The sequence below is a fragment of the Acanthaster planci genome, linkage group LG10 (genome assembly GCF_054643075.1).
Source record: "Acanthaster planci isolate LZ-2023a linkage group LG10, COTS_SCS, whole genome shotgun sequence".
NCBI lineage: Eukaryota > Metazoa > Echinodermata > Asteroidea > Valvatida > Acanthasteridae > Acanthaster > Acanthaster planci.
In genome coordinates, this window is record NC_141786.1 from 7,713,848 (window position 1) to 7,731,641 (window position 17,794).

Genomic DNA, 17,794 nt, shown 5'->3' on the forward strand with positions numbered 1-17,794 from the left:
GCTTTGTTTGTTTTTCTAAATTTGAGCTTGGTCGTGGTCTCGATCACACTGTACGTTTGTCCTGGTCGTTTATTTAATGTTTTTCGTTCGGTTTCCTTACGTTTGATTCTGTGTTTGTTGGTTTTGATTGAGTTAGGCACATGGGGGCGGTTGTTCTTAGAGCATGATTGCAGTTACTTTCTTTTGGTTTCGCTACATAATTCCAACAGAACCCATAAAATCCAATACAACCTATACGCACTGTTTTCCGGCAATGGCAGTTCTGTTACCACAAGTGTGCACGTTTTTCTTTAATCCAGTGAAATCTCATCACACATTCTTTTTCTGTATGTACTTCTTATAACTAACCGTCAGCATTTCTCCCATGAAAACTACCGAAATGAGATGCAGTGCAATCCCACCCGTCTTGTAAAACAAATGAAGCACCGGATCCATGAGGACACAGTAGAGCAGGTACGAGCCGAGGCCGATACGTATAACAATAAACGTCACCAAAAACAAGACGTCGTTCACCTCGTACAGGATGTGTTTTGTCATGCCTGCGGCACGCAGGAAAAAGCGCACCTGCAACAGTGGGTTGGTCAGTTCTCCCAGGAAGAGGCAGAAGAGGATTTCGGCACCGCTGACGGCTGATGTCAAGGCTACGCAGAGACCTGCAACGCACACCGCATGGTGGACATTCATTGACACAGTTTTGCCACTGTACAAGGTGTAAATTGAGTCGTAGATAAAGTAGCCAAGACACACTGCTAGAGTTGCCAACTCCTTGCTGTTGGACGGTTGGCCTGGCGGGGAAAAAGTAACAAAAACGACAGCCCACGATCACACACTATGATGATTAATTAATTCTGAGTTTTGTCTTTATAAATCTCTATGTGTGATTTTAGCGTGTTTTTGTATTTGTTGACATTTTAGGAGACCCTCTCGACAGTAATTGAGTTCGCCTTTAGGTTATCCTTCGGTAGTATTAGAAAATGTTACGCAAGTCTGGAGTTTCATTTGGCTTTGCATCCTGTGTCTGTATTCCTTGAGAAATAAGACATAAAATGATCATCAGTGTAATGCACCCATCAATTATTATTTCCCAGACCCTATCCCTCATGATGGGGGAGCTGTGGGGGGGGGCACCTCCGGCTTATAGGCGTGTGTCCCCCTCCCCTCTCGGAACGTAACATCTGGTAGTAGTCCGCCTTGGTTTGCATTTCAGCCCACTGAGTTCACTCTGCAGAAAATGAGAGCCCATGTATCCCTCTGTAAAAGGTGTGAGATGGGGCTACTGTAGGTGGCTCGTAAACGCCTGGCTCTTTTCTGAGTTGAAATAGCGAATGACGAAAACTGAAAAACTTCTGTGATTTTACAGTTACGAAGCCCTGGAAATGCCATCAAACTCACGATGACGTAATTTGGAGGCAAGATGACGACGTCCTGAGATTAATGCATCATATAAGTGACATCTTGAGAAAATATCAAAATAGTGATGAGTACACTCTAAAAACTTCCGGGTCAGATTGACCCAGAATTAGGTCCCACTCGGTATGACCCTTTTCTGGGTCATAATTTGACCCGGAAAAAGGTTTTACCGAATGGGACCCAATTCTGGGTCAATCTGACCCGGACGTTTATAGAGTGTATTTTGGTTCTTTGGTTTCACTAAATGTCCGGATAACGCGAGAGAGAAAAGCGAAATTTAGTAGTGAATTTGAGCCGTATGCCCCAAGTTGGACTACTTTTAATTCCCAGAAATCCATACAAACGTATTCAGAGGACAGTCCAACAATTTTGAGACGGTGAACTCTCTGTCCTTTGCTTGCTGGAAGACCAAGTACTTATTTAATAATCAAGTGTGTTTAATTGACGTCATACCACATCCAACACCCGTAGCCTACTGTTTCATTATACCTCACAAACACCACAACACCGCATAGCTATTACTCTTATCAATACACAAAACCAAACTACCTAGATGGGGGAAACGCCATGGGTCGATGAACAATTCAAATGCTGCCCCCAAAACAAGCATGGTCAGCGAATGGACGGTTACCACCACCCGGTAGTTCCACTCGTTTGTCTGATGAGGGAGAAGGAGGCATAGAAGGCCATAGAGGGCGCTCCATAATGTAAATGACGTCACCACGATGAACAAGATGGCGGCTGGGCTGAGCTCCATGGTGCATTGGCTGCCTTGAAGAAACTAGAGCCGGTTACCAAGATATCTGAATATGTATAAGTGAAACAAATATTCTGAAAATGAAGGAGATTTTTGGCTTAGCTGCTAACAGGTTACACGGGTCACTGAGGCTTCGGTTTGGGTAAAAACAAGTCCACGTGTCGGCTGATCATGCATTTCCACAGCCACACATCACTTGTTGGCATCCTCTTACCACACTGTTTTTATCTTACGTGGAAATTGTTTCAAGTCGTTTTTGTCTTGGGAAACATCTTTATGTTTTTCTTGCCCAATGAGGAATATTGTGAACACTGCCTGCAGTTGAGATAATTGAATGGCAGAGAACAGCGAGAGAAATCTCCAAGAAAACGGTGAAGCGAATTGAAATTGCGCAGGAAATGTAAGCGATTTCATCTAGGTCTCAAGATGCACCTTTTTCCCTTTAAAGCTAAACCAGTGCAGTCGTTTGTCCTTCAATAGGTCAATACCATCAGAAAACTTCGTGGCCTGAATTTTTCTGGGAAAAATAATTTGTTCAACGTACAATACTTTCCTAAAATGAAAACAGAGTGTTTGTTGAATTCGCATAGAAAAGGACATTTCACAGCTATTCCAAAATCAAATTGGCTTTACAAGGACATAATAAACGTTTCTCTTTTTATGGCTACAGAATTTATAATGTTTGGGCAGAAGAGTGATTTCCATTGCTATTTTAATTAAAGGTGCACCACGCTGAGATCGCCCCAAACTTCAATGTTCTGGACTTTCCATATTTCACTGGGTCTTGCTTTAAAACGACAGACATAACGTCTTACATTTCGTCACTGTTTTTACAAAGATACACTTTGGAACAAAATCATGATTTTTTTTACAAATTTTATTCGGGGGCAAAATCAATGAGGTTAGGCGATGCCTACAACTTTGTGAAATCATTATTACCAATTCTACTGAAACTAGCAAGATCACGATGATTTGCCTTGGGCAAAATTTCAACTATTCCGCATTTTGCTTGTGCACAAAGTGGCGAAGGTATCTTCCATAGGTATAGCGTTAGCAATAAAGGGCAAATTCACGGTCAAACTGGCTGTACTGTTTTCATGAAGAGACAAATTTGACGCTGGAAATGTACATACAAATACAACAATTTTGTACCTGGTAAAATAGCACACGCTTTTCACGAATAGACCAAAGTCACATAAATTTTAGCGTTTTCACAAAGAGGCGAGTTTATTTTGTCTACAAAATCACTTTTAATTAACTTCTAACATCGTTTTGTATTTTTTGTCAATTAAGATCCCGTCTTTCCTGCAATTTTATGGAAAACCTAGGTTTTAGTCTCTGGTGAGAAATTTGGGTCTTCGTGAAAAAGAAGGCGTTTTACGGAAAAGGAATAAAAACGAGTTTGTTTTCATCTAACTCTGTAGCCACGTTGAGCATTGATCTGTTCGGCAGTGAATTTAATACAAGCCGCAAAACCTTGAGTATGGTCGCCCTCGTCAATGACTCTGGAACAGCTACATTTTTACCCCGTCGTCCTCTTCGCGAATGCTGGACACTAGACCAATTTCAAGTAAATGTTTTGTGAAAGTCAAAATTGCTATTGGTTTTACATTCTCCTGGCTGCATTCATTATGGTGTCTAGAGCCGTATCATACGCCTAGGATTTCGCTGACAATAGACGTGGAGCCGTAGCTCTGGAAGCTCATTTCGAGCATGGCTAAGCAACCGGCTTTGATAGAGACTGAAGCGCGCAGCGGTAAGGCGCCTTTCCATAATGCGCGTTAATACTTGCGCCAAGCGATGCGTATCGCACACGTGTGTTATGTTAAGGGGAAGATTTTATGTCCGTGAAAGTGAAACGCATGAATGCATCGTGTACGCAACGCACCTAAAAAGTACATTTAGAAATGTTGAAAGATGCCTAGTGTGCGATGCAACACAAAGTAGGAACTTGTGTCAAGTTTTGACTGCAGAGAGACAGACTCATTGGTTCCCACTACGCCTACCTTGGTACATTGGCGTCAGCAGCGGGCATCATGTTAATTCAGGTACACGGTCACTTTGCGCGTTGTTGAATGGGTACACAAGACCTGCTTGTTTCACACTGATCTGGATCTCGATCAGAGATCCCAAAACTACAACGTTAAACACCGGCTCAGGAGAATAAACGCTGATAATACGCGATAAACTAGCGTTTGAAGACCGGTCAAGCACCCCTTATTAAATCAAAGATTGTGTTGCAAAACATTTCTTGAAAAATGCCAAAACATGTGACAATTTTCAAATGATAACGTACCGATAACGATTACCGAAGCAATTGATTATGTACTAACCAAATAAGCCTGACGCCGATAATGTAAAAACAAAAACAAAAAACAAAAACAGGCTGATAATGTGACAGTCGTAGGATCCTTACAGCATTCTGGAACACTTTGGGAGACATTTTTTCAAAAGTTTCTGTATGTCAAGGTTTGATAGCTGATCTTATTCGGATTGGACGAGTGCTTATGGAAGAGTTCGAGAACGTCTCTCTTTTAATTTTGAGGACTTTGCCTCTTTCGTAGTCACTTAAATTTTACCATATCTTCTAGCGAACCCACAAGGAAAAGTTAAATTGAATGCTTTGACTTCAGAAATGCACTTATTTATACAAATGCATTACATATCATGATTGTGATTGTTGGTTTGATTCATGAGTTATAATAATGAATGAAACTCACACTACATAAATTCTGTTTAGAAACATTCCTTCTGTTTACGTTTATTGTGCCACGTAGACATAAGATCAATATAGGCTCGTATGTATCAAATCAAGACTGATGTTAAGGTTTGAAATGTATTTCTTGATTTCCTTTGAAAAACATTTGTGGGTCACCATTGTTTGAACACAATAGACTTAAAACCGTAACCAGTCACTGGGTTCTGCCTGGTGTCCTAACATTATCGGTCGGTTACCCAATCATTTGGATTTGTATTGCATTATCAACGCCTATAAACATGCACAGCTTCGGGTACGTGAACACCGTGTCATATCTGACCAGCGCATTGCCTGTGCAAGCGCTGAATGAGAGAACTTAGAGCTGGAAGGCTGTTAATTACGTGCTCACCGTTTGGATGTCATGTCGCTTGCTATCCGGTCTGAACGCGTCGGTGGTAGATTAATTAATCAAAGTAAAATACACTGACTGGATACTCAACAAAACTTTCCTGCTTTGTAAAAGGTTGCCCCATCTAGGTTACCTACCCGTGGGTGCCCGACGGTTTTTATCTTCAGTTTAAACGGTCCCTTCTGAAGTCTAAAGTCTGCCTCGACGTATAGTAATCCACTTGTCGTCAAAATATCTAGCCAGAGTACTTAATGGATCAACATATCTAACTAAAAACCCGTGTCTTATCGGCTTTATCCTGTGTCTGCTGTTCCACTGACACGGAATGGTAGTCTGCACCAACGAGTGCAGGGGAGCGATTTTTGTGTGTGTGTGGAAACCCGACTTGAATAAAGACAATGATCGTGGCCCTGCGTGATGTCTTCTTTTGCCAAGGGAAGTGCGACATTACAAAAAGAAAACTTCCACCGGGTAAAGACTAGTTTTCTCACAAGACTGGTAATAAACAGTTTTTTCATAGGAAAGTGCATGGTGTATCCCCAGAAAGTTGCGTAATACAAACACGTGCCCCAGAGCCGGGTGTCACGACAGGGGGCGCTTGCTCCCCTAGTAAAAACAATGGGGGGGGGAACTAAAAGACAAAGAAATGACAGTGGATGAAATCACCAATTTGATGGAAAATATCTGAGAAGTGACCCATTTCATCGTCAGTTGCTTGTTAGCTTGCTGCTGGCAGGAGAGGGGCCCCTTCTTATAAACTATCCTGGAAACGCGTCTATGCACGGGGAGGAAGTGTATATGAAGGATTTTGGTTGCAATTATGAAACTCTAAGGGGAGGGCAGATAGAGACCATAGCCTTAAAGGAGCTTTTTCATGTTACAGATGTACACCTTCTGTATTCTCTTACAGTATTTGAGTTTGCGATAAAATCACCGTAGCTTGGAGACTTAACTTACATTTGATGCTCGGTGGCCAAAAGGTGGCTGATGAACAATTGTTCTTGTCTATTTCAAGTTGTTTTGTTTTACGAAAACCCCCAAAATCTGTCAACTGATTCGATATTACGTATTACTATAATTTGTAATAACAACTTAGTTGACTAAAGATTTTTTTGTCCGTGGCACGACTGGGCTTTCGTTGTTTTTAGTGAGTGATCATACTGTCATTGGAAATTCCAAAGAACTGAACCGGTCACATATAATTTCGGGATTTGTATAGGATGTTATCCTGCCTCTCTTGCTAGATAAAAATCCTTCCTGGTTTTCAATCAGGAGGTGTATGTAGTTGCAAGGGGATAATCACCTTGATCTAAGTCTTTGCTAGGATATCGCACCGTCTCTGGTGCAATCTTTCCATTGCAGAACACGTAACGAAAGTCAACTTCGCACATCACCTCGTCTGCTCGTCTTTTTCTAATTGTTATTCCTAGTCCTTGTGTGTCATGTTAATTGTTGTATATTTTATAATGTAAGCTTAATATAGATAGACGGCCCATTAAAAATAATCTTGTTATTTAGATGACATGGCTCCCATCCGAAAATAAATCTGTTGCTGTTATTATTTTACAGCAGTATTACTGTAATACTCACACATACCCAGAGCGACGGCTTCAGCCGCAATACTGTTATCATTTTGTATTCGTCCAACTTTGGCCTCGTTCCCAGTTTGGATTTAAGCTGCAGTTTGGTAAGCATAGTTTTCTGAACATAAACTCCTCGACTCCATACAACTGCAGATCCATTTCTGCCACCAGAAATAAAATCGAAAATCTCAGCACGAGAGGGATAGTTCCTGTGTATTTTTTCCTGAAGGTAAAAGTTCGAGACTGACTGTTGAGTTTGAGTGAAGCCAAAATTTCTGGGGCAAAAGGACACATATTGCTGGTAGTTAGATGGGCAGTGGGGCAGAAATTGGCGAAATGCGTTCTTTATACAGAGACACGTAAGAACACGATGCCGCGACGATGTTTGCTTTCCGATATCAGGCGACCACAACTAAAGCCTGGTTTCAATATCGACGTAAAAACGCAGAGACCAAAGCAATCAAGACACAAACTGCAACGCCGATACACGGAAACACGCCAATTGGAGGTGTCGCCAACAACGCAGGCAAACGCAGGTCAGATACACTTTGCTAACTGTCTGCATCAAGTAGCCATACAAACACGCATGCTGACTTGACCGGCGTGCAACGATGTCCCTCTCTCCTAGTTCCACTATTTTTGCCCGTTTTCTCCTCAGTGCACACCACACCCTTATGATCAACTAATTGCTGACCATCAATGAAATGCATTAAACTGGAGTACAGGTTTTGCATCACGAGGCGGTACAGTCAGTCTAAAAGCACATTTTCCGTAAAACATCACTGAGGTTCTGACGCCATTTTGTTTCAATGGTTTTGGTGGAATGACATCATGCAACGTGTCTTCCATTTGTGTCTGTGTCTGCACGACTTGCGTTCCTTCTCCAGGCTTTAGAGAAGTTGACTTAAGATGGCAGTATCCGTGGAAACGTTTATTGCTGTTGCCGTTAAAGGGCGCCATTACCTTAGTTTTGCAGCACTGGGTTTCACTTTTACTTGTAACAGATCTTTGGTGCGCAGGGTACCACTTGGCTGGTCCAATTTTGGGCAAGTTCCATCAAGGACCACTAGGGCCTGTTTGTTTCACAAGGATCGTGATCGCTATCAGTGATCTCAGCGCTGGTTCGGCCTATCCATTATGCGGATTCTGGTGTCAGTGAACCAGCGCCGGATCATTGATCGGGATCTGGGTCCCGGTGCAAACATACACGGCCATAGTTAACTATCGGTTGATTTGTGACTTCGTACCTAGCGCGTGTGTAGTGAAGTCAAGTGCGAAAGACCCTAGTCAACCGTAGTCAGGTCATTAGGCCGAAGGGGAGAAAAAGTGGCTGCAGGAAGGGCAAAATAGCAAAAACTATAGTGAAAATGGTCGTTCACTAGTGACATACTGTTTTTTCCGGCATTTTTATTCATTAAGCCTGGCCCTTTCTGCCCTGTGCTATTAAAAGCTGTTTAGGGTGACCAACGTTGCCACCTGCCTTGATAGGCTGGTCGTGAATAGTTGATTAGACTGGTCCAACCACTGTCGACTAATCTGCGTTCGGTCAGAGTTAGTCGAGCTATGGATAACTATATGGTCCTTGATCAAACCTACCCCTTGCTTGGGTCCATATCACCCATTATAATGGATATCAATGCTTGCGTCACATTAATTTGTTGAGCTAATGTGTGCATGTCCGAAAGGACTCAAGCAATAACTAGTGGACCTGTCGTTGTTACCTGAATCCGTTTGAGTGCAATCTTGACTCTTAACCAGATTACTGTACGCCCCTCCTGAGTTGATTAACCTTTGAGTGGATTTCAGTCCAACGCAAATCAACTCATGATAGAGTACAACGGACTTGTGCAAGTTTCCAGTTTAGTACTGAACAAATTCGATTCCAGATTACCTAGCTGCAGCTGGAAATAATCGTAGCCTAGGAGAGCCGTCCATTTTCTGCAGAGGCATAAATCTGATGGGAGTTTTTTTGCGGCATGATGTCAACAACGTTTTGACTGGGGGTGGGCTATTGAATCATCCACGCACTTTTTGTGGTGAGAAAAGAATTAAGGCAGATTTTGAGGAAAGTTTCGAACTTCTCAGCAACCAAATTATCTATAATTATTGAAAAAAAGAGAAGAATAGGTTAAGCTATAAATGCCCTGCTTCGATGTAAAATTCAAGGGTTTAAGTGTCTAATAAAAATCTGTAGCAAGAACAATGGCCCTGGTGTCATAGTTATGATGTAAGCGTCCCCCTGTTTCAAAATCCCATGGCTGCGCTTTTTAAATTTTTTTTTTGGGGGGGATTACATCACCCTCATTCCCCAGTCCATAGCACAATTTTACCCTACTGATTTTCCATACAATTACCTGGTCTCGTCGCGGCCGTATAGCCAAGTAATCGAGGGGCAGCCCGACACTAGTGGACCTAACCAAATTGGCCCATAACAGAAGAACACAATCCGCCTCGAGCAGAAGCACCCCGCCGTCGGTTAATTGAAAAAAGAGCTGCATGGCTGGGATTATTCATTTTGTTGGTAGGGATGCGACCGTGACGCGTGAATTTCCTATAGTCGTTTGTGAATTAGCGAAGTTAGTTCCAAGGGAGCCTCCGTTACTGAGAAAATAGCGTCCTCTCTCGGTCTAGCTCAAGGCCCATAGGAGGGCGCTATTAGAAGTGGGTTAATGAGTAAACACCACAGGTTTGTGATAAACCCAACAGAGTTTACTCAAACCAAATAGCGCCCTTCCATTATTTTGTCCGCCGTACATCAAATTGGCTAATGTACCTGTATTGTAATAGTGGCCGGTGTTCAATGTGAACCTCAGCGAGTGGGGGGTGCAGCCGTTTGCCGACAGGTTCCATATAGGAACACGTTATATTTTTTTCTATACGGCCACAACTTTCAGACACAGTCTTTTGGGGACGTGTAGCCTAGTGGTTAGAATTTGCACATAACTTACGAGTATAGGGTCAGAGGTTCACATCCAGCACCTATACGTTGTGACCTTGTAAATTCATCGCCGAAACTTAATCCCTGAAAAAGGTTTCATTTTAATTACCAAACAATATTTTTTTCACTCAAAGGTATCCCATGGAATCACATACCTTATTCATGGTATGTCACCACTGTTTATCAGATTGTATCGCCAAAACGTGTTGAAATATCACGATGTTACCGTGGAATCGCCAATTCTTCCCGATACCCAATACATTCTTCGTAAAACATGACAACGGAAAATACACTTGACAACGGGACTCAAGGCAGGCTTCGAATTCTGCTTTGTATTTCATACCAACGTGATCCTGATCAAAACTTAATGTTCCTTTTAAACACCCGAGATCAGACACAATATTCAATAAATAATTTGATGCTTGCACAGTATTCAAACCACACGTGAAGTATTTCTTTTAACTTCCCAAGCAAACTCTCGGCTCATTTTCAAATGTGTGTCTTGCCCGGAGACACGTGACCTAATGTTATGAGTAGTCCCTTGTCGCTGATATGTAGTCCCGTGGTAAAAGCAACTGAAACAAGCACGACTGACATAACCAACGCCGTTTCGTACATCATTAAGTCAAAAAAGAGGTTTGAAACCACACACAAGAGATACCAGAATGAAGACTCCGCTTACACCTAGAACTGTGACAAATTGAGAGCACAAGAGAAAGAGAGAGAAATAACGGGCATTAAGCCCTGAACGCCACTGCTGCCAAGCACCCACCACTTGTGCAACGACGTCGCAATTTTGTGTTCATTCAAACAAAAACTTTTAAAAAGTAGCACGTGTATTTTCAGAGCCACAGGCGCACAGACCAGTCCTGGCGTTGAGTCTCCTGTCGTGGTCTATTAATGGGTGCAACTGTCAGCGTGTTTGTTTCACACGGATCTGTATCTCTTGATCAGTGATCCCGACGCTGTTCCACTCCATGCACGAGGGAGTTTTTGGTCTCAGTGAACCATAATACGGATCAGTGATCGCGATCCAGATCCGTGTGAAACAAGCAAGGAACAAGCAACAGTTAGCACTTCATGTAAACTACATGACTCATTTTTGTTTCAAATATAGCGGCTTAATTGCACATTGGTTTGCAATAAATATTGATCTCCCACGGCCAATCAATGACAAACGAGAGATCAAAATAGGACAAGTGGTTGATCTGTACGCAAATAAAGCATCCAATTATGCCAACAGGGACGCTCTACCCTCGCGTGGTAGATTTCGGAACCAAAATGGATTCTAACCTGCTGTTGTCGTAACTCCACACAACACGGAGGGTACATTCAATAATGTAATGCGTATTGCGGTATTCTTCATCGCTGAGAGTACATGTTCGTATATGTATGCATAGCATTGTGCCACTGAACGCGAACGACATACTTTTGGGGAATACATTAATAGGCCCTGGCTAGTTTTATCATCAGGACACGTGCTGCGTGAGCTAGTCAATCAAACGTTTCTGTTGTGGATACCACTAACAGATAAGACTCATTCGTATAGACAAATCCGACGACCAAGATTAGAAATCATTACTACAGGGCCATTACTACGCGGTGCGCGCGCGTGAAATTCCTCCTTGACCGACCAATAGGCAGTAGTCAATTGCCGAAGAGGGCGCACGCGCTCAGGTTGAGACATCTGCGTGAGTGTAAATGGCCCCTTCGGAATGGCGTCTCATCGGATTCGCCCATAGCAGTCTTCATGGAAGACCCAAGACCACACACAGTGACATTTTTCAAATAATTATTAAACTCTCATCTCTACTGGCTTTATGTTTCGTCGTTCTGTTCTGATGATTTTTATCATCTCGCTTTGTCACCATCTATTTTTGTCTTGTCCCCATATCTCCATCTTTGATACATTTTCCTGTATTTGTGATAGGCAAATACTAGTATCTGCCCAAAAAAGACCATGCTGACCAGATAGAGAGCCAACCCGCCGACTTTGAAGAAGAGTTTTGGGCGAGGATGTGTGGTGTAGCGGTAGAGGAAAAAGGTACCGATCCCACATCGACAGACGGCGAACATCATCATGAACAGGAAGTCGTTCAGTTCGTACAGCCAACCATCCTTAACGCCGGAACTTCGCATGAACCAGCGGAACTGGAGCATGGGGTTCGTCAGCTCCGCAAGAAAGATGCAGGTGCCGACCTCCGTTCCGGAGAGGCCCGTGATCAGCGAAGCGAAAATCCCGATGATGGAGACAAGATGGTGGACGATCATGATCTTGGTCTCCTCGTCGAAGAACCAGACGCACCAACAGACGTCGAAGAGGAAGAAGCCCAGGCACACGATCATGGTGACGATCTCATAAATGTTGGATTTACCACCTGGACGGAAAAGATTCAGAAAAAAAGCCTACAAAACTGAGTTTCTCCTTTCAGTAGTGTGGCCACGGGGTGCGGAAGGCAGAATGAGATGGGCGGGAGATATTGGAACAGAATCGGGAGCGGTTGATCGAAGCAACAGCGCTGCAGCCATTGGGTTGAAAAAGCATCATGGGGACGATGAAAATGCATCAGGAAGATAAAACTAAGACGGTCAAGAATAACATAGTAACATCGAACACCGCGTTACATAGATCTGCCCGGATTAATTTTTTATTCTATACAGTCACAAACTTCATGGCCTGATTTTATTAATACGGGCGATTCACAAAAATGCGCCTCCAAGAGTTTGCAACGCGCTGGCCCATCACAACGCGCGAAATTTGTCAACCCTTTCCAAACGCGCACTGGGTGGACAAATTTCGCGCATTGTGATTGGCCAACGCGTTGCAAACTTGTGGAGCTGAGGCGCACTATTGTGAAGCGCCCGTATTCAAGCTCACTGAGACAGAATTCAATTACTTCCTGCAAATGGAAAACAGGGTCAGTGGTATACACGAGCCTGTGTTCTGAGGCCTATGAGGACACGGATATCTACCGATTTAGAGGAGGCGTGTTCGGCACACTGATATTACTCTAGGGCAGTAAAATTGTTCAGGGGGTCTCTGGAAGGGCTTATAACATATGGTTTTGATGGACATGCACTACGGTGAGCACTATACAAGACCGTCATGCCCACTAAAAGCTGTAACAAAGACACTCTTTATCTTAGCTCCACCAACCTGGATGCGTAAACGGCCAAGGGTTGTAGAGAGCCCCAAACGTGGACGACAAAGACAGCACCGTCACTGCGTGGATGGAGACCACAACCCGACAATTCCATTCGTAGGATCGGTGGGGCTGAAGCCAGCAGAACAAGCCGTACAGGGCGGACCACAGCACAAACGCGGTGAGGGTCAGAAGCAGGATGAGTCCCGCAGTTAACTCCATGGTGATACCTGCCGAGTAAACCAATAACTCGAGTAGATGTGATCAGACTGTCTCTTGTCATGCAGCACAAGCTCAGCAGGAGAAAATCTCTTCTCGCCCGACTATCTTACAATTTCAACAAAAACGAGATATACATCATGTAGCATATTTTTTTTTACAAATTTAGCTATAACGTGGCGAGCAAAATCATGCTTCCATCGAAATATACCGCCAAATTCTGTAGTTATTTTTCTACGATGTGTTTCGCTTCACACTCATCAGCGAGCTATTCAACAACGATGCAGCGAGACAGTGATCACGGCAAAGCAAACAGCAAAAAAGATTCGTCGATGTTTGCATGAAATTCTAATCATATTTTTCATGACAACGGGTCACGTGACAAGACCAGCAACGACACGTCTATTTTCATTTTGCTGGTAGGTGTTTTTGCTCAGTTCTGTTTTTGTTCTGCTTTTTGTGTCCTCGACTATAGTCATTAATCTTCCAACCCTTACAAAGAGTATATCATTATTGCTCAGCAACATATGGAATCCCATAATACAGGACAATTCTCGAAGCCAGCATTGCTAAAACTGCACTTATAGGTGTGCAAAGTAACATCATCAGTGTTAAAGTAACACCCTCTGGTGTGGTCATCTGATAACACCAACAAGTGTTGATTTTAACACCTGAGTTTTTACAGTGTTGGCCCTACACTGCATCCAGTAAAAGAGATGCAACTGAATCTTGATTCCACTGAGGTGTATTTTGGATTCATTTTGACTGGAGATTCTCAAGATGAGATCCCGCAAACAGTACATGTACCCCCCTTTGAAATGTGGACTGTAAATTTGAGCTACACATCACAACATTTAAACCCACAAATTAAAGTCCGTTACTTTCACATACACTTCTGAAAATCGACACCTATATACACAAATTAAATGTGAAAGTGTCCTTCTTGCAGCATTTTAAAAAACATTCCGTCGTTTGATGCAAGATGTAACCAGCAAGACGCATGATGTAAGCAAGATATAAATTGAAAGGGTTGTTCCTTTATTTTATCCCCTCGAAAGGTACATCCGGTTTCGCTCTCGTCGAACCATTGGTGCAACATTGTTCGGCGAAATTGGCTCGATGTAAGAGTTTTCCTCCATCGGACCACTGAAAGCCCAACGCGTTATTTGGAGGTCCCCTCTGCTCAAAAGAAGTCCACATAATGTAGGGTATAATGGCGTTGTGTGGACTCGCACACGTCCACACAATGCTTTCCCCTCTCTGAAAAAAAGTTTCAGAGGCATTTTAAGGGTCAAGGTTATCTGTGGAAAAATGAAGAGGAACAATCCAGGAAATCATTATAAAAAAAATCCAGTTCGAAGGAGTTATCTTAGTTTGAGAGAAAAGAGCATTTTCCTCAAGTTTCCTTAACCACACCAGAACAAAGAAATGTCCACACTTCGTACGTAAAACAGGTGTGTGTGAGCATTTCAAAGCCCATTGTGCAGACCCTTTAGAGGGACTAAACCCAGTAACATGACTTCCAAATGATGGCAATGACAAGCATCAGCATTTTACTAGCAGCGGCGAGCCGACGTAAAAATGCTGTCCAATTCTGCCAACGTCAGTACATTGTCAGATACACAACTACGGGGGACCGCGGTTCTGACGATAGCCGACGTCAAGCCATAGAGCCAAACCATAGAGCTCTATGGTCAAACCAACGCCATCATTGCTAGCCATGGTGTCCTACCAATTAAGTGTAGGGACTTACAGATTCTGGTTTTAAATTATGTACGCACACTGTATACGATACTCCACAAACTGTATTCTCGTTAATGGCAAACATCATGTTAGCTTGAGCCATAGTAGTGCCTAAACCAATCCCATGATGAATTTTTCCTAACTGCACAGACGACATTACATATTATAGACTAAATATTAACACTGTACCACGGCGTACGTCTCTCATCACTGCGTCTAATGAAGTAGTTATTTCGAGGACAGTCGGCTTGTTGCACAAAGCCGCGGCCATTAATAATAGGCTGTGTCCTAATACTACACAGCACTGTTGTTGTGCTTATATAACCAGAGTGCCCAAAGCCGCGTGCTTAATTACCACACTTCAATAATTATTTTATGATGAATTTTGTTTCGGTGACAATGCGTGGAACTCTCCTTTATTTCCATTAGTGTACACGAACCCATAGAACCAGGCGCAGATCCGGGGGCTGCTCTGAGACCAAAATGGCAAAGAAAAAATGGGGGGGGGGAAATTAATGCATGTCATGTATAATGTTTCATCATCGTCCGCCTGGCCGTAAAAATGAGACATTAAAAACATCTTCGGCCTGACCCTCCCCCCGGAAAAATTCCTGGATCCGCGCCAACAACACGGGGCGATTTGGTTCGGTGCTAGTTTGAGCTCAATCCAGCGATTGCATTATCCACAGTGTAGGCAAGCGCTCTGCTTGTGAACACCACCGTACGTACGTCTGCAATTACAGTATTTACCTCGTCAAAAATGGGGCGAAGTTCGACACGTAGCCTCGTTTTATTTGATCAACTCTACCCGGACCGTGATAGTCAAACTTCAGTCTCAAGCTTTACGCAGCGGGTACATGGCGTACAGTGTACGAGGGTCTACATTGTTTTGTGTAGGTGTTTCTCTATGAATGAAAAATATGGGGCAAGCCATGTAAATTATCATGCATGTGCCGATAAGCGATTCACTACTGGAAACGTTGACAAACTATAATACGACATAATGGCAACATTGTGTTTGCCTTTAATTATACATTAATGTTATCACCTAAGCAGATATTGGAAGGATTAACTTGCCATACTAAAAAATTGCCTGGGTTAACTTTTAACCCAAGCAACTACCAAAAATGGGCTCTGTTAAGCCAATTTTGGGATCAGAATTACTTTCTGTTTCATTTTTACCCACAAAATGAGTGGATATTAACCATTGTTTGGTTAAAATTAACAAACCAGAAGTTACTTTTAATCACCCAAATGCTGTATTTCTTAACCTAACAGTTCTCTTCATTGCAGGTTCGATTCCCCTTTACGACACAATTTGGATTAAATGTATTAAATGTGTATACTAACTGTAATAATCCTTAAACTAATGACAGGAAAACTGTGGAGAAATAAAAGGACGGGATAGTGAAGGAAAAAGGAAACGGGAGCGGATATAGTAGGGGAAAAAAGAACGGCAAAAGGACTTACTTTTTTGCCGTTTTATTGCGTGGGGCCCCTTCTTTTTAAACCTGTCCCCCTAAGTTACTGAACCCCCTTTCACATCTCTATCCCCCAAAAATAAATGTCGCCCCTTTTTAAATCTGTCCTGGAGCAAAAATTTCTCCTAAAAAGTGAACTTCGTATATGGAATTCTTTCCCTGAAATTATTGAGTAGTTGCAGTTTTCACCCTCACGTGGGTTACAATTTAACCCAAGCAATTTTTCAGTGCAGCAGCAATAAATCTACACACGTACGTACAATGCATACGTACAGTACATGCATTCGCTGTTCGAATCTTCAGTTCCTCCGTGACATGACACCCATCACAAGTAAAAACAAGACTCAGTCAAAAAATACACCCAACAGCATAATGGATCACTGTGAACTAAATTTGAGGCCAAGGTTTCGCTTTCAACTGATCGGGATTGCGAAATTTAGGCAGCACTTGAATATTGCAGGCCTACGGATGCATCCGCATGCAATTACTTGCCTGACGGTTGTGACAGTCCTCGCACTCGACTTCAAGTTGAATTAGCATGAAGCGACTGTGCAGTGGGATCGTATGCATACGGACGACGAGATTGAGCTAACGATTATTATCGGGTGCGACGACGACATGACCGGCGAAAGGGACATGGATTTATCTCTGCACCTGTTGGTTGAAAATCTGAGCGGAACTCAAAACACACCCACCGCATGCAGCCGTGACGTTGAAATGTGGTCAGCTGCGACTCGGAGATGCAACGGCAAGTGCAAATGTCAGGGTAGACTGGTGCACATTGTACATGTATGTACATGTACTGTACATGTACTGTACATGTACACTGTACAAGCACGCATGCAAAGCGCAGCCCACCCGTCTGTTCGCCTCCCAGTTGGTCTTGGTCGACGGAACAATACGGGTCATAGGTCTTTCATTGATCTCACTGAATATATTGCATTGTGTGACGGAAGGGGGTAGCTCAGTCGGCATTTATTCCCAGAAGCCACGCTTTATCATCTCCATGGTAGTAGTTGGGAATAAAAATGGGTAAAGCAACAGGGATGGATTTGTTTAACGAGATATACAGACCTCAGGATTACAACCTGCTTCGATAATGCTTTCGGTTCATAATGTATGTCGCGTGAACAGTCTTGCATTTTAATCGCACATACAATTATATCATGGAGCTATTCTAATACAAACCTATATACTTAATGAGGCTCATCATGGTTCGTCATGCTCGGTATACATATTGATCTGATCTCGCAAGGATTAATAATTAAACAACCCACTTCAGACCCCTCGTGGATGCTGGTTGGGATAATTGATGACCCAGGGATGATCCGCCCCGTGGGAGACAGCTCTCGTGACGAATGGGGGCGCTGGTCTGAATATCAGGGTTGCAGGCCAGTATATAGGTCCATTTTT

At 43.0% G+C, this 17,794-nt stretch overlaps 2 protein-coding genes across 5 annotated transcripts; both read right to left on the reverse strand.

Annotated features, from left to right (window-relative positions):
- Positions 1-243: 243 nt before the first annotated feature.
- Positions 244-5,592, reverse strand: LOC110976712 (TLC domain-containing protein 5-like). The gene is made up of 3 exons (XM_087142468.1): positions 5,275-5,592; positions 1,960-2,213; positions 244-785 (listed from the first exon to the last, which is right to left on the reverse strand). The coding sequence occupies exons 2-3, from the start codon at positions 2,165-2,167 to the stop codon at positions 310-312; spliced, it is 684 nt and encodes a 227-aa protein (XP_086998594.1). The 5' UTR covers positions 2,168-2,213; positions 5,275-5,592; the 3' UTR covers positions 244-309.
- A 4,520-nt stretch (positions 5,593-10,112) lies between these two features.
- LOC110976798 (TLC domain-containing protein 5-like) lies at positions 10,113-17,725 on the reverse strand. Of its 4 annotated transcripts, XM_087142759.1 has the most exons (4): positions 16,874-17,259; positions 15,651-15,805; positions 12,953-13,168; positions 10,113-12,173 (listed from the first exon to the last, which is right to left on the reverse strand). In XM_087142759.1, exons 3-4 carry the CDS (start codon positions 13,158-13,160, stop codon positions 11,647-11,649), a joined length of 735 nt encoding a protein of 244 aa, XP_086998885.1. In that variant the 5' UTR covers positions 13,161-13,168; positions 15,651-15,805; positions 16,874-17,259; the 3' UTR covers positions 10,113-11,646. The 4 variants fall into 4 exon arrangements, with proteins under 4 accessions (XP_086998885.1, XP_022086082.1, XP_022086084.1 ...); XM_022230390.2 differs by lacking the exons at positions 15,651-15,805; positions 16,874-17,259 and adding an exon at positions 17,570-17,725; XM_022230392.2 differs by lacking the exon at positions 15,651-15,805 and having other exon boundaries at positions 17,077-17,259.
- Positions 17,726-17,794: the final 69 nt, after the last annotated feature.